Source organism: Pan paniscus, chromosome 10 (assembly GCF_029289425.2).
Source record: "Pan paniscus chromosome 10, NHGRI_mPanPan1-v2.0_pri, whole genome shotgun sequence".
NCBI lineage: Eukaryota > Metazoa > Chordata > Mammalia > Primates > Hominidae > Pan > Pan paniscus.
Genome location: NC_073259.2, coordinates 20,360,879 through 20,387,323, shown reverse-complemented (window position 1 = coordinate 20,387,323; position 26,445 = coordinate 20,360,879). Strand labels below are relative to the sequence as shown.

Below are 26,445 nucleotides of genomic sequence, written 5' to 3'. Positions count from 1 at the left end.
TATGAATTTTTCTATATCACTTTCCATCTTATATTTAAATAATCTTTTTACTTGCCCATCTCTCCCACTGACAATCTAAGCTGGCAGAGGCTGGATCAGATCATAATTATCTTTCTATTCCTAGCACTAGGATCAATGCCTGGCATAGCATATTTACATTTTTTATTTAAATAAACTGACCTGACTTTCTTCTGGTTGGTTATGTTCTGAGTCCCTATTACTAACCTTGGTCTTTTATCTCAGAAGTTGAAGGCTCCCCTGGAGCCAGCTGCAAAGTTCCCAAAGCCCTAACAACCCCACAGCCAATCAGCTACAGAGTGGGCTGCCCTGAGTCGGCCTCCCCAACACATAGTCCAGGGTTGGAGCAGGAGCAGGAGAGGGACAATGGAAGCTGCCCCGTCCAGGTTCATGTTCCTCCTATTTCTCCTCACGTGTGAGCTGGCTGCAGAAGTTGCTGCAGAAGTTGAGAAATCCTCAGGTAAAAGAAAAATGTAGTTGGGTGGCTATAGTGTGAAAGTGTTATTAGGAGAAGGAAAGGGAGCATGGTGGTTCTCTGGGTACTTTTCCTCCACACCTAGAAAGCTTTCCAGGAAATCCTGGATAAGATGCATTTTGCCTGGTAGAGAGCAGGGAAGTCTGGCAGTATCCTTCAGAGACAGATCATCAGTAGGGTCACCTTCCATATGTTAGTAAAAATATTATGCCTTGGAATGCCAACAGTACTCCTATAAATTGTGCTCTTCTTGCCCTTAGTATAGAGATAAAAGGTATAGATGCCCTCATTATTTAGAGCTGCTTCTTCTTGCCTCAGTACCCTGACATCTTCTGCTTCTCTCTCTAGATGGTCCTGGTGCTGCCCAGGAACCCACGTGGCTCGCAGATGTCTCAGCTGCCATGGAATTCATTGCTGCCACTGAGGTGGCTGTCATAGGCTTCTTCCAGGTTAGTTCCCTACTTGCAATTCCCCTAAGAGCCAGAAATGTTCTACCTCAAGGGAACCACAGCAGCCACCTGCTGGCAGATGGCACTGCATTAGAAGTGGGGGTAAAGGGAGACAGCCACGCAGTTTGATTTCATCTTGTCCATTGGGACCTCTTACTTTCAGACATTCCCAGTCTCTAAATTATATCTTTCTCATACTTACTTCAAGAGTTCTGAGCCTGTGGGCTGCATCTCCTCATCTATGGATGCTTTGAAGATCAAGTCAGTATCTGCAGAAAGAATGCCTTCACGGAACCCTACCATTGTCCTAAACACATTTGGTCTATACTCTCATAGCACCCTATGAATAGGCAGGGGCCAGAGTGAACCCAATTTATATCATCCAGCAACACTGTTTACAGGATGCCAAACGTCCTGGACATTAGTCAGTGCACAGCCTTTTAAAGCCTTTCCCCCAAATATGGTAGACTCTCCTTCTTTCTCTTTGCCTTGTCTGAAATGTTGGAAAAGGATGGCATTTTGTATATTCAAGGTGTTAACCTCCATCTTCCAGATTATCTTCTTGGCTAACAAAGGCAGCCATAAATGAGACTGCCTCATTCCAGCATTTTCATCTTTCTCTGGTGGTAGCATCTGGAAATCCTCACAGCTGATCAAGCCCCTACTCTCTCATGGCAGACCTTCTTGTCTGTTTCCATTTCTCAGTTACAACTCCTGATTACCCTGTCAGTTCTGCGTACACAGTTGGAAATCACTGCAATGAGATGCAAGTCAGGGAGAAAGACAGGGACTACCTTTTTCAGGAATGAGAAATCTGAGCTGTAGACAAAAACACCGTCAGAAAGACGGGGAAGGGGCAAGAGCATGGAACTGGAGGAGTGTGCAATAACTTAAACAGCCGCCAGATGCCATCATTTTGCCCTCCAGCAATTCCATCTGAAGGAGCAGAATAAGAGAGGAGGCCTCAATTAACTATTGTTCACGGCCTCTAGAAGAGTAGATACCAGCTCCCTCTGCTTGACCCCAGATGCAAGACGGGTATGTTAGTTTGTTCTCATGCTGCCAATAAAGACATACCCAAAACTGGATAATTTATAAAGGAAAGAGTTTTAATTGAATCACAGTTCAGCATAGCTTGGAAGGCCTGAGGAAATTTACAATCATGGCAGAAGGAACCTCTTCACAGGATGGCAGGAGAGAGAATGAGCACAAGCAGGGGAATGACAGACGCTTAAAAAACCATCAGATCTTGTGACTCATGCACTATCACGAGAACAGCATGGGGGAAACTGCCCCCATCATCCCATTACTGCCACCTGGTCCCACCCTTGACATGTGGGGATTAAGGGGATTACATTTAAAGATGAGATTTTAGGTTTGACACAGCCAAACCATATCAACTGGCCATCTTCTTTTCTCCTTGCACATCTCCTCCTTCAGCCTGGGGACTTGCAGGGTAGAACATGTTTGTTCCTGTTAATTTCCTGGAGCTACTATGGATAAAGGTCCCGTGACAGCAGGGAAAATGATGCCAGCCTCTATGGAAGGCCTGGAATCACTGTTTGCAAGTGGCTTCTCTGCTCCCTCCTGCAGGCCTGGGCTGCAGAGTTGAATGCGTGAACAGCATCTTCATGTGCAAAGCTCAGGCTTATCTACAGTGGCAAGAGAGGGACTGTCCTTCCATAACCTGCATAAACTTTTGTTAAAACTTCTAAGCTTTCATTTTAATTGTTTTATGTTTCTTTTTTTCTTTTTTGGCCCTTTTGATGGCGTCTATTTCATATTTTTGCATTTTTTCCTTTCATCCACAAATGTAACCAAAGCCAAAACTCAAGAGGAAGAGCCGGTGGGAGGAAAAGCCAGTTTATCTGAAGATCCAGTAAACCAAGAAGACAGTGGACTAGCATCCTAAAGTACATCTTGGCCGGGCACAGTGGCTCACACCTGTAATTCTAGCACTTTGGGAGCCTGAGGGAGGTGGATTGCCTGAGCTCAGGAGTTCAAGGCTGGCCTGGGCAACATAGCAAAACCACATCTCTAATAAAAATACAGAAAAAATTAGCCAAGTATGGTGGCGCACACCTGTAGTCCCAACTACTCAGGAGGCTGTGGCACAACTATCCGTTAGGCAGAGGTTGCAGTGACCCAAAATTTTGCCACTGCACTCTAGCCTGGGTGACAGAGCAAGACTCTGTGTCAAAATAAATAAAGTACATGTTAAGTCACTACCAGTTTTAGGTTCTTTGTATGTTAAGGGCAGGGTGAAGAGGAGGGAGGTGGGATCAAGTGATAACCGGCAACCATAGGCATCTGGGCCCCAGCAAGGGTCTCAGGAAGTTGGGAACTTCTTTGTCCTTGGTCAGGTCACAAGGCACCTATACATCTGTAGCACAACATAGTTAGTTGTTTACATAGTTTTCCTTTAATCCCAGAGTTAGTTTTAAAAACTATGTAACTCCTATTTTTGCATATTATCTCAGTGCTCTAAAATTATTCTAACCTACATGCAGGAATGAGTAAATAAATGCCCTTTAAACAAAAATAGAGTTGGTTATGTTAGTTTGTTTGCTATTTCACCGTTAAACAAATTGTTCCCAGAAGAGTTGCTTCTCATATGTATCTACAACAGTGTAGCCAAACTAGGCAGGCCTTTATGATTTTGAGGTCTCTCTCAGCCCCTAGTAAACTTCAAGCTCTATGACAAGGCCTGACAGGAGTCTCAGGCTCAGCTACAATTTCGTGGTTACCTATTAACTTACAGAGCCTGGAAAATTCAAGAATGTCACTGCCAGTTAAACCTGAATTGTTAGGGGTAAATCATGTGTTACTGGGCAGTAAATCAAATCTATGATTTCTGGTAAGCATCATAGCATATTTCTTTTGCCTATCGTTTGTCTCTGCCCTTCGAAATAACCACTGTGGTGTTATTTTTTCTCTTGTTTTTAGGATTTAGAAATACCAGCAGTGCCCATACTCCATAGCATGGTGCAAAAATTCCCAGGCGTGTCATTTGGGATCAGCACTGATTCTGAGGTTCTGACACACTACAACATCACTGGGAACAGCATCTGCCTCTTTCGCCTGGTAAGTTGGGTGGGTAGCTTGAGCTTTCTCCCAGATTTTCATTGGGTTGTGGACTCATAAACTTGTGAGACTGGAAAGGACTCTATGTCTTTTACACTAATGATGGTACCAAATTCAGGGACATTGTTGACAAGGATGATGACTCAATTCAAGCTTCCCAAACAGGTACTGTAATGAAATGGAAAGAGGACAGGACTGAAAGCCAGGGAATGGAATTTGTGGTACTGCTTTGTCGCTCAACAGCCACATGACTTTGGGCAGTCACTTAACATTTTTTATCTCCAATTCTTTCCTTTATAAAATAAAAGAGTTAGACTGTATTATCTCTAAGGTCACTTTGAGCTCCAAAATTTTTATATTAAATATTTTGAGGAGTTCATTTATGTTCTTCAAACATTTATTAAATACTTCCTGTATGCCCTATGCAAGATACCGATAATAAAAACATATTAAATATATTCTCCAGTCTCATAGATCTTTAAGTATGGTAGGTATTGTATATATAATATGCAAGTATCTATAATACAAAGAGAATCACTATGGGTAAAGTTTTATCACAGTTCAAAGGATAGAAGCAGTGTGGGAATTCTGAAAAAAAAGAAAAGAAAAAGACAACAGAATTGAAACTTGAAGGATAGATAAGTTTAGACAAGCTAAAGAATTCATGGCCAACGGGAAAAAACTCAGGAAACAATAAACAGGCCAATCTCACTGGATCCCAGGGTACACATTGGGGAAAATGAATATAAGAGAAAGAAACTTGATTAAAATCATATTGTGGGGAAGAAATAGAATACCACTTTAATGAGTTTGTCCTGAATTTGGCTGTTACTGGAAAGCCCCTAAAGCCTTTACATCAGGGGAGTAACATGAACAGAAATGTGTTTTATTAGATTATTTTGACAGCAAGGCGGAGGATGGATTTTTAGGTTAAAAGGCAAGAGAAGAGGGAGCTTTTGTTAGGCTGACAAAATAGACCATGTGAGAAGTATTAAGAGTCTGTAGTAGAGAGGTAGCAACAGAAATTAAAGAAGAGGAAGATCCTGTGATCATTAGATATCACAGTTATGGAAAGCAGGCAAAGCTTAAAGCCAGGGTGTCTAGGAATAGTGAGGTCATGTGCAGAAATAGGGATTTCTGATGCTTTCATTGGTCATTGAGTTCTACTTGTTGGTGGAATATCAAGAGTCCACTGAAAAAGAGTAAATTGATGCGAAAGAAAAAGTTTTCAGTATTTCGGGACTGAATGTCGTGCCCCTTCTAGTTTCCATCCTTTCTTTCCCTTTCTTTTCTCATTGAAACTTCTTTTAAGTGTATTTTGTACTGTCTTTCTCTAAACTAGACACTACTATCTAGTTTATGCCCCCATCACACCATTAAAACTACATTTATCCAGGTCTGCATGGCTTCCATATTGCCAAACTCAATGAACCCTTTTTAGGTCTTATTTTACTCAACATTTCTGTCATGTTTGATGTTAGCGATGACTTCTTTCTTTTTAATGTTCTCTCTTTCCTTGAATTCTAGGAAACTACTTCTCCTGATCCTCCTGCTGCTTTTATAGTCTCTTTGAGACCTTCTATTCCTGTATCTACAATGCTGCCTGACCCAACACTTTTTACAGTCTGGGTCATGGAACCCATGCTATGTGAAGGCAAACACTGTTCTGTTCAGTGTATCCACAGAGCCTAGAACAGTGCCTGCTGTGCAGTAGGTGCTCACTAAGTATTTGTTTAGAATGAATATATGAACGAATCAATGAATGAATGAATGAATATGTTCTTCTTAAGAAGTACAATTCTTTTGCGTATTCCACTATTATGTGCTTGCTGAGCATTTAGAATATTTTATCCCTAGTCTGGACTTCTCTCATGATTCAAATGTTTGCTGGGTATATACCCTCATAAGCACTATACTCTTAAAATGTTCAAAACTGAGTTTATTGTCTGCACCTGCTAATCATATTCCTCCATCTAAGATACTATTTTATTAAGTGGCTATGCTCATTTGGTCTTACATTTTTGCCAGTTGTTATCTTCTATCTTGAGTCTGTATTCTCCTCCACTCCTTCTACCTCATTGTGTATTTAGGCTCTTAGCCTAAGCATAAGCAATTTCATTAGCTTCTGAACAGATCTCCTTTTACTACTTTATATACAGTTTCTAAAATGGTATCACAACGATGTATTTAAGATAGAAATTTGGCCATAGCACTCTTCTCTTTAAAACTCTTCAATATTTCTTATTTCTTAAAAAATCAAAAATGAGATATTTAACGTTACAAATAGGCTTTGCTGGCCTGCCCCACTGCCTGCTTCTCTAGTCCTTTTTCCATCCAGCTTCCACCCTGGGCTTTACCCTCTCAGTAGCCAACTATACACATAATGATCATCCAATTCCATGATTTTGCCTAGACTATTCCTTCTGTCTAGAATGCCACCACCCGCCAAGGGTCCCCTTTCACCTAGCCTCACCCAGATGACTCCTTCTCATACTCCAGTGAATCAGTTCAGGAATGTTACCCTTCAGGAAATATCTCTGGAATCTCCAAATGGGCCTAAGCATTCCTCTATATGTAACTCCTTATCTCTATTTTCATATACCATTTTATAATTCATATCATATATTTACGTATCTGTCTCCTCTATTACCCTCTTAGGCCATGACCTATTCAAGGTTGGAAACGATGACTTATTCATCTTTGTATTCAAAGGGCTATAATACACCTCTGGCACCTTAAAGGCACTCGGAAGGTGCTTGGGGAACTAAACTCACCTCCAAAAGCACGTCTGAAGTTGTGTAAGCTCCCTTCAGCAACCCCTTTCCCACCTGCACAGTGGTTGCTGGTTCGCATTCTCACCAGTGTGAAATAAGATTAAATCAAATTCTTCTGTGAAAAGCTTTGATGAGGAATATATATATGGAAGGTTAGGCAAATGCCTTTCGTGTTGCCATTGAACCACTGGTAGAAAAATACAAAAATTCTAATAAGCTACACTCCACACCTACTTCTTTCTCAGTTTTTCGTTTGTCGGTCTTATAAGGCCTGATTTAAAAGGCTTAGTACCACCAAGATACGCACATGGGGAAGAAAAACAAGTGCCGATGCTTACAACATCTCTACAGGTTTAACATCCTCTAACAGGAGCACTGGCGTTGCTTACAATTTATTCCTCATAAAGCTTCACTGATGACTTCTCAGTTTTTCAGTCTTCTTTAACATCTGTTTTTTGTTTACCGCTAGTGACGGACCTAGTCTAAATGAACTCTTGGGACCTCTGTGGGCAAGATTATTTATGTGCCATACCAGAAAACAAACAAACTGGTTCCTGCCCTACTTCACTGGCAGAGCTGGAAGAAGCTCAACTTTTGTCATGCCAGCTTTCAGATAAATATTTTTTTCACAGTTTACACTTTCAAAACTTTAGTACATATTTTAATAGGACCATTATTCAAGAGTTTGGAGCACTTTTTTTTTTTTTTTTGAAAAGGGAACATCAACCAAGACTATCCTATTTTACACTGGGAAACGTGAACCTATTGAAAATTTTCTGGATCCATTTTGTTCAGTTTGCTTGTTTGTTTTCAGAGCCTAATCTATGATAGGCACTATTACAATATTTGACCATTTAATTCACACAAGAATCTGATGAAGTAATTTTTATTATTCCCGCATTTTTAATAAAGAAATTTCCATGAGAGAATGGTTTAGTTGCCCAAAATCTCACAACTATGAAGTAACAGATGTCTGATTCGTACCCAGCATTGCTGACTACAAATCATACCCTTTTTACTATACTATAGTGGCTTTCTTAAGCACTTGACCCTGAAGAAAAACTTCGTTTTTACACTGAATTCTATCTAATGTCCCTCATTCTAAAGCCTACTTTTTTTCTTTCAACTATTTTCTCTTAAATTATTCCTCTAGCCTCCTAGCACTCCTTAATCAAACTGCAGAATTATGTATCAAGATTTAATCTAGACATTATATATTGTCTAAATTTACAAAATTTTCCATTTGAAGAACATATTTAGAAATAAGCTGAAATAATGATTAACTGAAAAAATAACAATAAATGGATATTACTCATGCTTGAAATGTTGGAGCAATAAAAGGCCAGCCAGTGCTGTATTTATGCAACATAATATTCTCCAAAAATAGTGCAGGCCAACTATATAAAAGTAATCAGGAAGAATTTAGGTAAAATTCATGAAACCATAATAAGTTGCATATAACAGTCTTGCTGTGTGAGGGCACAGCCTGTCTTTTGTGAGTGTAACAGCATATAAACTCTCAAATTTTTCAACAGGACTCTTATTGTTGCCCTAGCAGAGATGTAACTCCCAGGTTAAATAAACTATGAGCCTGTCCTAAAATGGAATTTGAAATATTATTTGAATGTTTACCCTGCTTTGGATTTTTTCAGTCACTACTATTTAAAGAAACATAATTAACCTAACTTTGACCTAATGGGATAGTAATGAAAACACAGTGCAGTCATCCTTTATTCCTTTTACAGTTATTTATTGGGTAACTATTATAAGAAATACACCTCACCAGACAAAGAGAATCAGAAGAAACTCGTGCATGAGAATAAACTGATAAGAAATGCAAGAAGATATGTCAGATTATAAAACATTTTTTATTTTATTCTATTTTATTTTATTTCATTTTACTTTAAGTTCCAGGATACATGTGCAGAACATGAAGGTTTGTTGTATAGTATACGTGTGCCATGGTGGTTTGCTGCAGCTATCTACCCATCACCTAGGTTTTAAGCCCCGCATGCATTAGCTATTTGTCCTGATGCTCTCCCTCCCCCAGCCCCCGATCCCCCGACAGGCCCTGGTGTGTGATGTTCCCCTACCTGTGTCCATGATGAAACATTTTTTTAAAGTATATATTTACTAAATATATGATAAGCTGAACAGCTTAAAAAAAACAAACTGAGGACATGAGGACCTTTGTTTAACAAATGATTTCTCAGTGCCACCAAAGACATTTAATACTATAACTGTGGCATAAACTAAGACAATTTTAATACATTTTATAAAAATCTGGGTTGTTAGAAAATTCCATGGGAATTCAAATGAATATAGCTGAAATACTAATGAACAGAAAATGAGTGATTGGTATGATGTAGTGTCTACAACAACAAAAAATCTACTTCAGATACTCTTGAGGAAACTCAAAATTATGTTTTAAGGTAGCAATCTTTCCAGTTTACTATTTCTGTTTTTCTTCTGCTGCCTCTTTTCTCTGAAATAAAAATATGATATTTTAAGTAAAATTCTTTCCATAAAACTGAAAAAAGACATTTTAAAAGGTTTTTCCAACTCTTGGTTCCTGGGTTGGATTTTCTTTCCAGTCCATTATGCAAATAATTCCCTTTACAGAGGGAGATTTCCTGTTCAAATGTTGCTTCCAGAAACCCTAAACATGAATGTTCCAGAGTTTATTAGTTTAAGAAATAATGAAAGATCAGGCATGTTTTCTTAAAAGAAGTACAACAAACTGGAGAGACTGCAGGAGGGTGGCTTTTATTAAAGCTCTTTTGCTTCTTAGAGAATGTTATCACCACTTAACATCCTCTGCCTCCAATTTAGTGCATTCTTTAAGTCCAGAAATACCCAGAGTAACTGGCTTTTCCTGTTCTCCCTGTTCTGGGAAGTATGAAGGACTGCCCGGAAAAGAGTACAGGGAGGGGGGGATTATTGGTCCATGCACAGCGATGTGAGCTGAGGCGCAGGCACCAGACCTAGGAATTCCTAGAAAAATAGTCAGGAAGCATTTAGACACATCAAATGTTAAACGAGTCCTGATTGTGATGATAATGATGATGATTTTGGTGGTTGCAATAGCAAAGCCTTAAGTATGAAGGAGACGTGCCAGCTGGAAATACAGGTCGGTAGCAGCATTAAGTATCTAGAGGAGCTGCAAATATTATTTTTTTGTGTGCTCATTTTATTTCTTTACTCATTCGTCCTGATATGGGCAAGGGAAGGGGAAGGAGGTGGTAGGAGGGTGGGCAAGGATCTACCTAAGACCTTTTCTCTTGCTTTCATGTTTTGTTTTGTTTTTTCCCAAGCTTTCTACTCAAAACTTTGTGAATTTTTAAACAATTAAATATACACAAGGAGTTCATTTTTACCCTGTGGTTTTGATTTGTTTCAAAATTCTTTTTTAGAAATACAAACTTTTCTGTACCTCAACATTTATTTATTTCATAAATTTAAATTGTATAAAGCAGTCCCAAAATAAAGAGTGCTTAAATTGTCATCTGAATGAATGGCTGCAATTTTATGCCTCAGTGCATATAGCAGGCACTCGGCAAATAATTATTAAATAAATGGATTGGAAGAGAATGACTAGATCTATCCAGAATTAAAATTAACCATAAGGGGTGCATTGTGCATCTCCAGAGTTCTTATTGCTTTTAGTTATCCCAATGGGAGACCCTCTTGAAGAAAAGAGGTGAAATAGGAATCATCACCGGGATGACAATAAAGAGCAATCTTAGATTCTTGCTGTTTAGTGACTTTAATTTCCCTTTGCCTGAATTCCCTCCTACCTTAACTAACATGAGATTTGCTTCTCATTTTACCAGGTAGACTAGGAGAAAGTACCTTGGGGAAAAAAGGGTGGTTCTGATCCAAGGCAAGATCTGATTGGGCAGGACCTATACAGATAGCACATGGAGGGGAAAGGGTTAAGGAGATGTCCAAGAGCAGATGGCCTAAGGATCTCAAAAGTGATGCAAACTATTGTAGGAAATGGACAAAATTGTTCAGGAGCTGATATTAATAATTTTATCTATAGGCGTGGATCTATCTATGGATGGTGGAGGCACTATCTTTGTGTCTTTATGGGTATGAGTAGATTGGGGTGAGGAAATAGAAAACTGAGAACAATGATTGGAAGAATGAAGTCCTATCTTTCAATATATCTGAGTGTGGTGGAAAGGGTGTTCTGAAATACAAATCTGGGATAATGGATCATGTAGCTAGACAATCCTTTCCACCAAAGACTATTTTTAAAAGTTAAAATGTGTGTGCATGAATGTGTGTGTAAGTGTGTGTGTGTGTGTGTGTGTGCGCGTGTGTGTGCCTGAAGGCATTAGAGAGCCAGTAAAAGAGGGAAAATATCTAGGTCAAGATCTGGAAGAAGACGAAAACCAAAAAAGATGAACCCTGCATTGAGGACTGCTTTTTGTCTAGACGGCTTTGGTCAGTTCTAGAAGCAGCCCAGAAGCTAAGAAATAAATTTGCATTTTGAGATCCTCAGGAGTTGAAAATTAAATATTGGAGTCCAGGCCTCACAAGGGGAAATAGGAGGTGAATCTAGTACAACACCTTTCACATCCCCTTTGAATCCTACAGAGCTGTACCTAAAAACAGGAATGAATCATAGTAGATAAGCCCTCTCGAGGGCTGCAGCACAGATGCAAATCATTTCAGCCCCTGAAATTAAATTAGAGTGATTTTAGATATACATATATATATATACACACACACACACGCACACACGCACACACACACACAAATATACACACATACGTCTACACATATGCAAATATATATACATGTGGAATATGCATAATCCACTCTTAGCCATGCCATAGTACATCTAAAACTTAACAAAAGATAAAATGTTAAAAGAAGTCAGAGAAAAGAGAGACTATCATCAAAATACTCTCAAAGGGACAACCATAAGGTTCACAGCTGACTTCTCAATAGCAACAGTGGAATGCAGAATACAAAGCATTATATCTTTCAAATACTGAAAGAAAATCACTGCCAACGTTAGAATTCTACCCCCAGCAAAAACAGCCTTCAAAAATAAAAGGTGAATAAATATATATTAAACAGCCAAACTGGGAGAATTTGTCACTGAACACCTCCATCTCATACTAAGGAAAATAGTAAAAGGTCTTCTCTAAGCAGAGGAGAGAAAACCCACACAGAAGCTAAAAAATACAGGAATAAATAAAGAGAAGCTAAAATGCAAATATGTGCATAAATGTCAGTGTATATTGAAGATATAACAAAAATAATAATATCCTGTGAGATCTGGAATTAAAACACATGACACTAATCATGTGTAAGTCTTGAATGTAGAGCCAGAAAATTGAATTTAAAAGAGATAAACTGTATTTGAATATTCTAATGTTTGCATTGTCCAAGAAGTAGCTGAAATTGCCAATTAATACTAGGTTCTGAGAAGTGAAAAAAAAATGCATGTTGTATAATGTATTCTGGCAATCCCTGAGAGAATAATTAAAGCCTATGTAACTTCTAAGCCAATAAAGGGAAAGAAGAAAATAATATAAAGTACTCAGTCAATTCAAAAGTAGGACAGAAATAAAGAAAAATAGCATTTGGAACACATAGAACCAATGGAAAATGCATAATTAAATACACCAGTAATTTCATTTCATGGAAATAATCCAATTAAAAGACAAAGATTATCAGGCTGGATTGAAAAATGCAACAATGTGCCTTCTACAAGTGACACAAGTAAAACACAGGATGGAGCTATACCATGCAAACACTTTCAAAAGAAAGCTGATATGAATATATTAATACCAAACAAAGTAGACTTTTAGGCAACAAGCATTCCTAGAGATAAAGAATAACAGTTAATAATGACAGTTTCTATTTGCCAGACAGATTTAATAATTCTAAATTTGCATTTATCAAATACATGTCCTGATACTATATAAGCACAAACTGACAAAATTGAATAAAAAGATGGTTAAAGCCACAACATAATAGAAAAATTTAACACTTTTTTTTTTTTTTTTTGGAGACAGAGTCTTGCTCTGTTGCCCAGGCTGGAGTGCAGTGGTGTGATCTTTGTTCACTGCAGCCTCTGCCTCCCAGGTTCAAGCGATTCTCCTGCCTCAGCCTCCTGAGTACCTGGGACGACAGGTGCATGCCACCATGCCCGGCTAATTTTTTGTATTTTTAGTGGAGATGGGCTTTCATCATGTTGGCCAGGATGGTCTCGATCTCCTGACCTTGTGATCTACCCATGTCAGCCTCCCAAAGTGCTGGGATTACAGACGTGAGCCACCGCGCCAGGCCCCAACACTCTTTTAAATAAAATAAGCTGGTTAAAAAAAAAGAAAGATATAGAAAACTTCAACTATAAAATTCACCAAGTGACCTGATAAACATTTATAGAATACTGTATTCAAAAACTGTAAAATATACTTAATTTTAAAGACACAAATAATAAAAATAAAATGTAAAAATAAAGCTAGAAATCAATAAGAATATAACCAGAAAATCTTACATTTTAAAATTAAGAAATACACTTCTAAATAACTAATAGTTTAGAGAAGAATTAAGAACAAAAAATTAGGAAACATTTTGAACTGAATGATAAAAATTCTACATATCAAATTTATGAGTGCATTTAGAACCTTCTAAGGAGGAAATGTATAGATTTCTATGTATTTTTTGCTACTTACAAATTTAAAATTGGCCAGATAATAGGATTTTATATCTTGGAAACATAAAAACATGGAATGATCCTTAATTTATGATATAACTGAACCCCATCACTTACCCGAAGTTAGTCTTTGGGTCAGGGGGTTTCCTCACTATAGTTCCTTCCATGGTTTCCAGAAAGATGTTAGTGAAAAGGGGTCCTGATCCAGACCTCAAGAGAGGGTTATTGGATCTTGCGAAAGAAAGAATTCAGGGTGAGTCCACAGAGTAAAGTGAAAGCAAGTTTATTAAGAAAGTAAAGGAATGAAAGAATGGCTACCCCACAGGCAGAACAGCCCCAAGGGCTGCTGGTTGTCCTTTTTTTTTTTATTTCTTGATTATATGCACTAAGGGGTGGATTATCCATGCCTCACCTTTTCAGACCATATAAGGTAACTTCCTGACATTGCCATGGCAGTTGTAAACTGTCATGGGGCTGGTGGGAAGGTAACAGGGACGACGACCAGAGGTCATGCTCCTCACCATCTTGATTTTGGTGGGTTTTGGCCAGCTTCTTTACTGCAACCTGTTTTATCAGCAAGGTTTTTATGACCTGTATCTTGTGCCAACCTGCTATTTCATCCTGTGACTTAGACTGCCTTAACCATCTTGGAATGCTGCCCAGTAGGTCTCAGCTCATTTTTCCTAGCCCCTATTCAAGATGGAGTTACTCTGGCTCAAACATCTCTGACAGCGATAGGCTCATTCTGGGGAGAAAAGGAGCACATAGGTCAGGTCAGGGGTTGCTTTCTACATTTTTTTAATTAAAAACTGGAAAACCACAATAAGATATCACCTCACCCCAATTAGAATGGCTATCATCAAAAAGACAAAAAATAACAAACGCTGGTGTGGATGTGGAGAAAGAATTTTTATACACTGTTAATGGGTATGTAAATTAGTATAGCCATTATGGAAAACAGTATGAACATTCCTCAAAAATTTAAAAATAGAACTACCATACGATCCAGCACTTTCACTATTGGATATACATCCAAAGGAAATGAAATCAATAGTATGTTGAGGAGATATCTGCACTTCCATGTTCATTGCAGCACTATTCACAATAACCAAGAAATGGAATCAACTTACATGTCCATGAGCAGATGAATGGAGAAAGAAATTGCAGTACATATACACAATGGACACTATTCAGCCATAAAAAAGAATGAAATTCTGTCATGTGTAGGAGCACAGATAGACCCAGAGGACATTATGTTAAGTGAAATAAGCCTTGTACAGAAAGACAAATACCACGTGATCTCACTCATACAAGCAATCTAAAAAATGGATCTATAGAAGTAGAGAGCACAATACTGGTTATGGAAAGCTGGGGAGCGGAGGGGGAAGTGGTGACGGAAGAGGGAAGAGGGAAGTGGGGACAGGGAGAAATTGGTTAATAAGTTCAAAGTTACGGTTGGATGAAAGGAATAAGTTTAGGTATTCTATTGCACAGTAGGGTGAGTATAGTCAACAATATTGTATTGTAATTTCATAATAGCTACAAGAAAGGATTTTTTAATGTTCTCATCACAAAGAATATTTGAGGCAACAGATATGCTAAATACTATGATTTGATTATTTACACAATGTATACATGTATTGAAACATCACACTATACCCCATAAATATGTACAAAACTGAATAGTAGGTTAAAAGTAAAATATAATAAAATAGGAAAAAGACTTCAAACACTAAGAAAAGTTTTCACCAATCAATTTGTCAATAACAATAATAGCAGTAAACTAATGGCATGGCAGTATTATTTGCAATATAGTTGGTTCTGTTTTTCTGTTTCTCTGTTCACCAGAAAAAGAGAACCAACAGGAGACAGGTAATATAGATAGATAGATAGATAGATAGACAGATAGATAGATAGATAGATAATAGATAGATATTACATAGTAAAAATTACATTTTTACATTGTATTATTTTTATAACACAAATTATATATATAGTGGTAAATATTATATATATGAATATACATATTAAGAGATTTTTTAAATAAGATAATGGCTCATACAAATATGAAGGCTGAAAAGTCTCACCATCTACTGCCTGTGAGCTGGAGACCTAGATGAGCCAGCGTTTTAGTTTGAAGGCCTGAGGGCCGAAGCACCAATGATGTAGATTCCAGTCTGAGTCTGAAGGCCTAAGAACCAGAAACACCCAGGACAGTAGAAGACCAATGCCCCAATTAATGCAAGCAATCAGAAAGAAGGAGACTTTAATATTCACTTTAGAGAAGAGTAATACAAAAATCAAGGATCTTAGCATTTTTTTGTTTTGAGACAGAGTTCCACTCTGCCACCCAGGCCGGAGTGCAGTGGCGCATTCTCGGCTCACTGCAACCTCCCCTCCACCTTCTGGGTTCAAGTGATTCTCCTGCCTTAGCCTCCAGAGTAGCTGGCATTACAGGCGTGCACCACCAGCTAATTTTTGTACTTTTAGTAGAGACAGGGTTTCACCATGTTGGCCGGCTAGTCTTGAACTCCTGACCTCAGGTGATCCGCTGGCCTCAGCCTCTCAAAGTGCTGGGATTACAGGCGTGAGCCACTGCACCTGGCCTACCTTAGCGTCCATTTTAAGAAGTAAGAAAAATGAGTTCCAAGTGGATTTTAGATCTATTGTGAAAGACAATGTTTCTAGGAGAAAATATAGGAGAATATCTTCATGACCTTGGTGTAGTCAAAGATTTCTTAAAACAAAACAAAAAAGTACACATTAGCGATAAAGATGATAACTTCAACTATGTTTAAATTACCTTCTTTCATGTGCACTCACCATTAAAGGAGAAGCCCTAGTAAGAAAATATATATATTATAGAACCAACAAAGGACTCATATCCAGAATGTATAAAAACACGTTCAAATCAGAGAGAAAAAGATAGACAAAAGAAAAATAGGCAAGCAACATGAATAAACACTTCATAAAGAGGATAATTATCTTTAATTGTCCTCATATCCTTAAATTATTATTAAGTGGTTAATGAGAGAAATGCAATTAAAACCACTGAGACATAACCATATCCACCAAAATCAGTAAAATTAGAAAAACTGACAATAGCAAGTGTTGACAAGGATGTGGAGCAATGGGACCTGTCATACACAGTACTGGTATGTGTAAATTATCCACTTTGGAAGATAGCTTGGCATTTTCTACTAGTTAACTATATACATATCCTATAATCAAAAATCCCAATCTGAGGTATATGCTCAGTGGATACAGAGGCATATATGTACTAAAAGTCAAGAAGTGTTCATTATGGCATTGTCTTAATGACTAGAAACAACCAATGTTCATCAGTAGTAAAATGAATAAATAAATTGTGTTTATTCAGACAATGGAATATTATACAGCAAGGAAGATGAACAAACTACAGCTACATGCAATAACATAAATGACTTATAATCAAAATGTTAAGCCAAAGAAGTTTGTTTACATGTATTTAATGTGAAAAATGAGGTAAAACTAAACTATAGCATTAAAAGAAGCATCTTTAAGTTATAAAGGTATAAAGGAAAGGATGAAAATGGTCAATATAAAAGTCAGCATACCTTTGGCAAAAAAAAAAAAGGATGAATTATAAACTAGAAGGAAGCACCAGGACTTCAGGGGTTCTAGCAATATTCTATTTCTTGACTTGGGTGGTGGTTCTACAATAGTTTTCTCTGTGATAATTTGCTGAGCTTTACAGCAAATGTTTATACTGTGTTATATTTTTCTCTACATGTGTTTTATTTCACAGTAAAAGGGTACATAAATATAATACAAATCTGACCTTGCCAATGACCCCCCTTGCCCTCAGATAGAATTTAATCTACATGCCTTGGCTTCAGAACACTTCCAAATTTGCTCTTCCTTATCCCTCTAAGCTCATCTCTCTGCAACCCTCACATCACATCTGGTAGGGTCACAGTGAACTAACAGCAGCTTCCAGAACGCAACCTCTCACATCTCACAGTATTTGCATATGCTGTTCTCTATTTAAAGCTCCTTCCTCATCCTCATTTATCTGATCAAGTCTTAGCCACTTTTCAGGAGTAACTTCTTCCTTGAAGCTTTTCTGCTCTTCCATAGGTGACATGCGGGCCTGTGATTCTCCTGTGGTGACACCTGCCACATCATGTGGGACATTTCTCTTCACTTTTTTGGAGTCTACAGGACAGTTTGTCCCCCTAGGGCAGAGAAACTCTCTTACTTATCTTTTGGTCTTCAGAGCTTTAATCAGTGCCTGTCACATGGGGGTCTAAAGACGTTTATCAATACATGAAAAAAAGATGGAATAGTGACTTCATTCTTTTTTGTGTTATCCAGGTAGACAATGAACAACTGAATTTAGAGGACGAAGACATTGAAAGCATTGATGCCACCAAATTGAGCCGTTTCATTGAGATCAACAGCCTCCACATGGTGACAGAGTACAACCCTGTGGTAAACAATACTTCCTGTTCTTAGTCCCTTCAGAGCCTGAGTCAGGGAAGGTACTGGTCTTCATAACAGAGGTCTCTTCCTCCCAGAGTTCCAATTCTTCGACCAATACAATACTGTATTGTTTATGTTACTATCCTTCCTACACCTTTTTAAGATTTAACTTGTTCCTGTTAAGCAAAAAAACAGAGAAAAGTTAAATGAACTATCACACTGCTAGTAAGAAAGAGAACCAGAATGCACAGTTAAGGTGACTAATTCAAGGCCAGGTGCAGTGGCTCACAAATGTAATCCCAGCACTGTGGGAGGCCAAAGCATGAGGATCACTTGTGTCCAGGAGTTTGAGACCAGCCTGGGCAACATAGCGAGACCTTGTCTCTACCAAAAACTTTTAAAATTAGCCAGGTATGATGGTGTGTGCCTAAAATAAAATAAGAATAAATGAAAGACAAACAAAAAAATTTTAAATGAAGCTCACTGATCACATATTTGGATGTCACAGGAATGTAAAGTTTCTGTAATTGTTTCTAAACAAGCATTTCATTTTCTGTATGTACCTCCTTGCAGACCAGTAACAAACAGTTCCTGGTCTGGCAGCAGCTGCAAACCATGCTTTGACTAGCACGTGCCTACACCCTCACCATGCCTCAGCCTTCTCTCCTGGTGTGTCTTCCTCTGGTGTTGCATGCTGCATGCAATCTGAGTAAAGGTGGTGCTCCACCTGTCCTGATCACCAAATGGCCTTCTAACACTCTCTATAGACTATAACAGTCTACAGAATTATCTTATGTGTCCCATCCTTTATTTTCCCTGACATAGATTACAGAACCTTACAGGGTATTAACTTCTAGTGATCTACATCAGCTCAAAATGCTGTACCTTCTATTCTCCAATACCAGTTTTTTACATGCATGGTATGATTTTTGAGAACTTACAGAGCCCTTTCATCCTCATTTTTTCATTCAATCCTCATATTGATTTTTTTTGAGGTAGAAGAGAGGAAATTATTGTGTCCATTTTATAGAGGAGAACATTCAAGATCCAACTGATAACATTATTCAAAGTCACATCATGAGTAAATAGAAAAGGCATAATTTAAGGGACAAAATGTAACAGTAGAGGAAATGGGAGTTCAGAAAATTTAAGTAACTTCTTCAAAGCCCTGTGGCTAGTAATTCAAGCTTCAGAGACAGCCTATGTAGTTGTCCTTGCTTTTTTATGACTGGTGCCTGTGACTGAATCCTGTGGTTGTCTATTGCCCTGCACTGCCTTCAACAGGAAACACCCCTTTTCTTGTGGACTAAAATCTGGCCTACCTCTCACACCATCTTTATCTCTGTGGAGTTGGTGACTCTATTTCCACTTCTGCTAAGGCTCCAAACACATATGCCCCTGGGGTATTGGCAGTAATAATCAAAAAGGCGTTCTTCTGCATGTGGGGCCAGAAAAGATGATCTTATGGTCCCTGGGCTATGGCCTCTGTGTTGTGGCATTTTGCAAGCTAGCTAAGGCAGGGGCATGCACTAACCTTCCTGGTTTCTTATGCCTGATCTGTCTCTCATTTCGCAGAGCAATGACATATCTTTTTTAAGTTCCATATTATTAGTGAAGGCAGATTATATCAAGAGAAAATTCAGTAAGAATTTCTTTAAAGAAGAAAGTTCAATTTGTATTGTTACTTTTTTTATTTCCTGAAAGTAATATTTTTCTCATTTGGAGAACTGCCCATTCTACTATAGCTGTTTCTCATCTGCTTCTGGTGCAAAGGTTTGCACCAGTAGCAGCTGGGCAGAAAATCCCAGCCATGCACCTGACCTGCCACGCACCTGACCTGCCACGCACTTTTAATGCACACACTCAGTACTTGGCGTCAAGGTGTCTGTTAGGATTAAACGAATCCATTCAGCTATGGTCAATCCCTTCTGCTAAGATAACTGTACCTTTTGACATCTTAGCTTTTATTTCTTTACTCTTCCCAGGAATTATCCTCCATCTCAGCGTTAGAATAGTGAATGAATGCTCTAAATTTAAGTAGCAGGATTTAGTAAAACAAGAGTAAATCATGTGTCATCCAATCTCCCAAATGAAGAATCTAAAACTTGATTTTAAACTCCATGGAGAAATCTTTAGGAAAGGACCCATTGGGCCCTCCTGGCCTACATATTGTAGGCAGCCAAAAGAGCTGGAGAATCTCTACAAAATTGTGTAAAAAATCAGGAAGAATTCTACCTAGCTGCGCCCTTCCCCATCCTCCTAAGACTCTGACCAAAGATTTGTTAACCCACCGTGTTCTCTCTCTTCCTGTGTACACACTAGTTTTGTAGAAATGCTTTCTGCATTTAGGAGAGGGGAAAAGAGATGAGATTGGTTTGAAATAGACTCGCAGCATTATTTCAGGACAGTGAAATGAAGGGAACCAGTGCCATGGATTCCCCTCTTTTTCTTCTCCTCTGTCTGACTGGTGGCTGTTCCACTCCTCTAAGTCATTGACAACTTCATGGAAAAATCACCATCTCTAATCAGCAAAACAAGGTCAATGCTTCTGGTGTCCTGAAGAGCTCACCTTCTGCTGACCTTTGATACATTGGTTCAACCACATTTGAGATTGAGTTTGTTTATATGGGGTTTTGCTATCCACTGTGCATGAGGCAGTCCATCCTGATGATCAAGAGCATGGACTCTGGAGCTAGACCACCTGGTGTGAATCCCTGTCTGCCATTTATTTGACTCTTGGAGAATTAGTCTATCTATGCCTCAATTTCCTCATTTGAAAAACTGGGACCTCGAAGATTAAATTACTTATTATTTGTTAAGAGTTGGAGACAGTGCCTTCCACATAATGAACACTCAATAAGTATGAACTACTAATATGTACTCAAACAAAGTCTACATTTTAAGTGTCTCTGACTAGTCTTGCAACAAGAAAGGGGGCTGAAATAAAGTGACTAATATGTTACATAGTGTATTAGTTGTCTATTGCTGCAGAACAGATTACTCCAAATCTTAGGAGTTTCAAATAAAAAACATTGATAATCTCATGCAGTTTCTGCAGGTCATCCAATTTGGGGTGGCTAGGGCTAGATGCTTCTGGTTTGAGGTCTCTTGGGAGGTTGCGGTCATTGGTCAGGGCTGCAGTCATCTGAAGGCTCAACTGGAGCTGGGAATCTGCTTCCAAGATGGCTCCCTCACATGAATAGCAAGTCAATGCTGGCTGTTAGTAGAAGGACTTAGTTCCTGGCCATGCGTTTCTCCTCAGAGGACTGCTTGAGTGCCCTACACTGGGGCTGGTATTCCTCAGAGTGAGAGATAGAGAGAAGAGCAGAAACCATAATGTCTTTTAAGACTTCACCTTGGAAGTCGCACTCCATCATTTCTGCAACATTGTCTTGGTTACTCAGTTCCACCCCATTCAGTGTGGGAAGGAAGGATCTACACAGTTGCATGAAAACAAGATGGTAAGACTTAACTGAGAGCCATCTTGGAAGCTAGTTCCATTTGTGTTACCAGTGGCCAGCTCTCATTTATGTTTCAATCTACCTATTCACTCCTTCCCAGGTACTAATGCATTCTTTCTCTCTTTCACTCTACTGTAACACATTTTGACTTGCCAGACTGTGATTGGGCTATTCAACAGCATAATTCAGATTCATCTCCTCCTGATAATGAACAAGGCCTCCCCAGAGTATGAAGAGAACACGCACAGATACCAGAAGGCAGCCAAGCTCTTCCAGGGGAAGGTAAGGCAAGAATGGGAATATCCTATTGCATACACACCTCCAGGACACTAGGAAAAGGGAGATGGGGCTAGGAAGCAGAGATAAATAAGGAAAACAACTATGGTTAGGAGATAGCAAAGCAAGAAGTAGGACATAATAAATCACATTATTTGAAATTAGAGATGTTGTATTTTATCATATTAAAGGCATATGTAATTATATCTTCCTGTAGTGATTAAGTGTGGGTTTTTTCCTGCATTGATTAGTAGAGAGAAAATAGAGATCCAAAGAGACTGAAAGCAAAATCACCTCTAAGTCACCATTTGTTTAATCCTTCCCATAATTTCATAGAGATTTAGACCTCAGGGCTCATTTCTCATATAAAACAGCTATCAAGTACCTGGTACCTGCTCAATATACAATGAATATTTCTTTCTTTCCCTCCCCTCCTTTGTGAAGTTCTGCTTGATATTACTGAAATAGTAAAACTTCAACTACTTCAAGGCTACTGTGCCTAACTAGTGACTGTTCTAATGATGAGAACTGTCTGGTAATAAAATAAGCGCCTTTCTGATGGTTGGTTCTCTAACACTGAAAGTATTTAGTGTTACTGAAAGTAGACAATCATCTGATCAGAATATTATAAAGAAGATTTCTACTTTGGGTTGAAGGTTTGATTTAATAATATAAAATAGTCTACATTTATCAAGCACTTACTATAGGCCAAAAGCTGAATAAAAATATTAATGCGTTACCTCATTTAATTTCCCCCACCAAAAGCCCATTTTGCCAATGAGAAAACTGAGTCTCGGAGAGGGTGAGTAATGTGCCCAAACTCACGTAACTAGAGAGTACCAGAGGCAGAATTTAAAACGTGCTCTCTGCTCCTAACCATTAGGCTATACTTCCTTTCTTAGATAATCACTAAAGTAATTTCCAATTCTATGTTCTTAAAATTAAATCAATCTCGTCAAAGGGGTAAAACACCAAAGCAACACAAAATAATAGGAAATTCATTTTTTTTTAACTTTTAAGTTCAGGGGTACATGTGAAGGCTTATTACGTAGTTGAACTTGTGTTATGGGACTTCCTTGTACAGATGATTTCATCACCCACGCATTAAGCCCAGCATGAAATTGTTATCTTTTCTGCTCCTCCCCCTCCTCCCACCCTCCACCCCCCAAGTAGACCCCAGTGTCTGTTGTTCCCTTCTTTGTGTTCATGAGTTCTCATCATTTAGCTCCCACTTAGAAGTGGGAACATGCGATATTTGGTTTTCTCTTCCTGTGTTAGTTTGCTAAGGATAATAGCCTCCAGCCCCATCCACGTTCCCACAAAAGACATGATTTTGTTCTTTGTTACAGCTGCAAAAATTTATTTTAACTCAAGATTTCAATTGCATGGTGCAGACCATAAATTCAATCAGTGTGAGCTGCAACAATTACAAGGTATCTCTTTATCCCTGGACCTCACCTCAGATAGAACTTTCTCTTTCAAACTTCCACAACTGCAGATTCTCTTTATTCTGGTGGACAGTGGTGTGAAAGAAAATGGGAAGGTGATATCATTTTTCAAACTAAAGGAGTCTCAACTGCCAGCTTTGGCAATTTACCGGACTCTAGATGACGAGTGGGATACACTGCCCACAGCAGAAGTTTCCGTAGAGCATGTGCAAAACTTTTGTGATGGATTCCTAAGTGGAAAATTGTTGGTAAGTGTGAGACTGAAGGTAAAGCAAATTGTTTTCTTTCTATGTCCCTTTTATTTCCTGTTGAATAAGAATTCTTTGGGCTCAGAGAGGGAGGAGAGCAAAATGTTGGTTAATGGATACCAAGTGCAGATAGATAGGAGGAATGTCTAGTGTTCTGTAGCACTACAGGGTGGCTGTCATTAAGAACAATGTATTATATATTTTCAAATAGCTAGAAGAGTAGATTTTGAATGTTTCCAACACAAAGAAATGATAAATGTTTGAAGCAATGGATATGCTAATTGTCCTGATTTGATCATTACAAGCTGTATACGTGTATAGAAATATCACTCTGTACCCCATAAAAACGTAACTATTATGTGTCAATTAAAAACAAAGATAAAAGCAAAAAAATTAAAGTTAAAAAAATTATTTGGGCTCTACTAGATTTGATTAAAAGCAAAAGTCTATGAGGATATGGTGGCCGGAGTCAGGATGCTTGTTAGGATATATCGTGAGACTCAAACTAGAAAAGCATGTTTGGAAAGGCCTTGCATATTCAGAGGCTGAATTTTGGACTTCAGCATTTAGTGTAAAGCATTAATGGGCAACAAATCAAACTTCATATAAAAGGGTTCATGAGATAAAAATTAAAGAAGGACTTAGGACTTCCAGGAGTAAACAGCTCAGTTTACTAATCTAAATATCATTGTTATAATGTTTTCCAGAAAGAAAATCGTGAATCAGAAGGAAAGACTCCAAAGGTGGAACTCTGACTTCTCCTTGGAACTACATATGACCAAGTATCTACTTTATGCAAAGTAAAAAGGCACAACTCAAAACTCAGAGACACTAAACAACAGGATCACCAGGCCTGCCAACCACACACACACATGCACGCGCACACACGCACGCACACGTGCACACACACGCGCGCACGCACACACACACACAGAGCTTCATTTCCTGTCTTAAAATCTCATTTTCTCTTCTTCCTTCTTTTAAACTTCATATCCTCACTCCCTATCCAATTTCCTTCTTATTGTGCATTCATACTCTGTAAGCCCATCTGTAACACACCTAGATCAAGGCTTTAAGAGACTCACTATGATGCCTCTATGAAAGAGAGGCATTCCTAGAGAAAGATTGTTCCAATTTGTCATTTAATATCAAGTTTGTATACTGCACATGACTTACACACAACATAGTTCCTGCTCTTTTAAGGTTACCTAAGGGTTGAAACTCTACCTTCTTTCATAAGCACATGTCCGTCTCTGACTCAGGATCAAAAACCAAAGGATGGTTTTAAACACCTTTCTAAAATTGTCTTTTTGCCAGAAGTTAAAGGCTGTCTCCAAGTCCCTGAACTCAGCAGAAATAGACCATGTGAAAACTCCATGCTTGGTTAGCATCTCCAACTCCCCATGTAAATCAACAACCTGCATAATAAATAAAAGGCAATCATGTTATAGGAGAAGGCTGGCATCTCTTTGCAGGCCAAACCTTTTGTAAATACCCAGCTGCCCAACTAAGCAGCATGTTCCTCCCTCTGCAGTGCCCACTGTTTAGTGTCGGACCATAAGCCACTAACATGTTATTGTTCACTCTGTGGGTGGGATGGGTGGAAAATAGAGACCATCCTGCATGAGGATTGGAACAAATGTGGCAACTGAGCTAGGAAGCAAATTAGGTGAAAGGTTGGGGGAGCAGATAGGAGAAGCAGGGCACTGGCAGTGGGACGGGCTGAGGCTGACTAAGCCTTGGATTATTGCAGGTAAGGTGTGTGATCCAGCTCCTGTGTGGCGAAAGGAGAGCTTGGCTGAGTGACTCTGGCCCATAGGCTGTTACTATCAACACACAGATGCTGCATTGTTCCCAGGAGTCCCTTGGCTCAGGAGGAAAGTGCCTAAGTGCTGAAGAGCTGAAAAACCACAGATGTACCTAAGGACTGGTCCAAGTGAGGAACAGGGAGTGAAAGGCTCAGTTGTTCTTTCTGTGGGGAAAACTCCACAGCCCCTGGGCGGGAGTCAGCTGCTAGCAACCACACTGTGAAAGCCCCAGTGTAAGGCGTGCCCTTCAGCAACGAGACCAAGGTATTCTGTGGAGGTCACACAGTCCAACCCAGGGCTGCAGAAAACCACCCAAACAGCTTCTCACTTGAGGCTGAAAAATATTCCTAAGATAGGCACATCCCAGAAGGCTCCTTTTGATCCTGTAAACGAGAGCTCTTGACATTTACGGTCGGGAAATTCTTCCTGATATCCAGCTGAGGTCCTCTGGCCATGCAAGCTATTTCTTCTTGCCCACGCTTTGTGGAAATTCTTAACAGCTTCCAGATGCCCTCCTCAAACCATGCCTTTAACCACTTGCTGGCTGCACTGAAGCCCCTTTATCTAGCCATCTTTCCCCCATACTCACAATCTAACTCTCATCATTTGGTTTTTATCATTTGATTTACTTCATTGTTTTTCTCGCCTCATTCTTTCCCAACTTTTCCTCTTTCTTGCTTAAAATAGTTGGAAGCCAAACTATAGTAGGACCCATGAGCTACATTTTGTTTAATATTGTGCTAATTTTTCCATTATTTTTCTTGAAGTGTTCCCCTCAAAAACCACATGGGTCTTAACATCCCATGGGTCTTAACATCTTTACAATGCATTTTTCTACTTGCTGACATTCAATAACAATTTTATTATGTTATTTTATATACTTATTTGTATGTGTATAGTATTGAATTGAATTCTTCCTTGTCATCTTGTGGTTCTTCATAACTGCCAGTTACTTTTGCCGGTCTTCTTCATAGGTAGTCCTGTTCTTTGTAGCTCCGGGGGTCTCATAACCAAAGAATGGGACTTCAGAAAGAAGAAATTTGTAAAGATTCACCCATTTATTAAAGATCAGATCTTTAGAAGGGCGCAGTGACTCATGCCTATAATCCCAGCACTTTGGGAAGCCAAGGCGGGCAGATCACAAGGTCAGGAGTTCAAGACCAGCCTGACCCACATGGTGAAACCCTGTCTCTCCTTAAAAAAAAAAAAATACAAAAAAAAAAAAAAAAAAAATTGGCCGGGCATGGTGGTGCAGGCT

The 26,445-nt window shown here is 38.9% G+C and overlaps 2 protein-coding genes across 4 annotated transcripts in view; one reads left to right on the top strand and one right to left on the bottom strand.

Annotated features, from left to right (window-relative positions):
* PDE6H (phosphodiesterase 6H) overlaps positions 1–26,445 on the bottom strand; it is a 175,846-nt gene that overhangs the window by 42,920 nt on the left and 106,481 nt on the right. The window lies entirely within an intron of this gene.
* On the top strand, positions 385–24,925 carry ERP27 (endoplasmic reticulum protein 27). Its single transcript, XM_034935419.2, has 7 exons — positions 385–478; positions 842–942; positions 3,889–4,026; positions 17,839–17,955; positions 21,564–21,689; positions 23,182–23,379; positions 24,087–24,925. Exons 1-7 carry the CDS (start codon positions 385–387, stop codon positions 24,132–24,134), a joined length of 822 nt encoding a protein of 273 aa, XP_034791310.2. The 3' UTR covers positions 24,135–24,925.

Bases quoted from the DNA above. Each gene is read 5' to 3' on its own strand.
- ERP27 (XM_034935419.2), top strand. From the start codon at position 385: ATGGAAGCTGCCCCGTCCAGGTTCATGTTCCTCCTATTTCTCCTCACG. The intron at 479-841 runs GTAAAAGAAAAA...TTCTCTCTCTAG, and splicing joins AGAAGTTGAGAAATCCTCAG to ATGGTCCTGGTGCTGCCCAG. The intron at 943-3,888 runs GTTAGTTCCCTA...TCTTGTTTTTAG, and splicing joins CTGTCATAGGCTTCTTCCAG to GATTTAGAAATACCAGCAGT.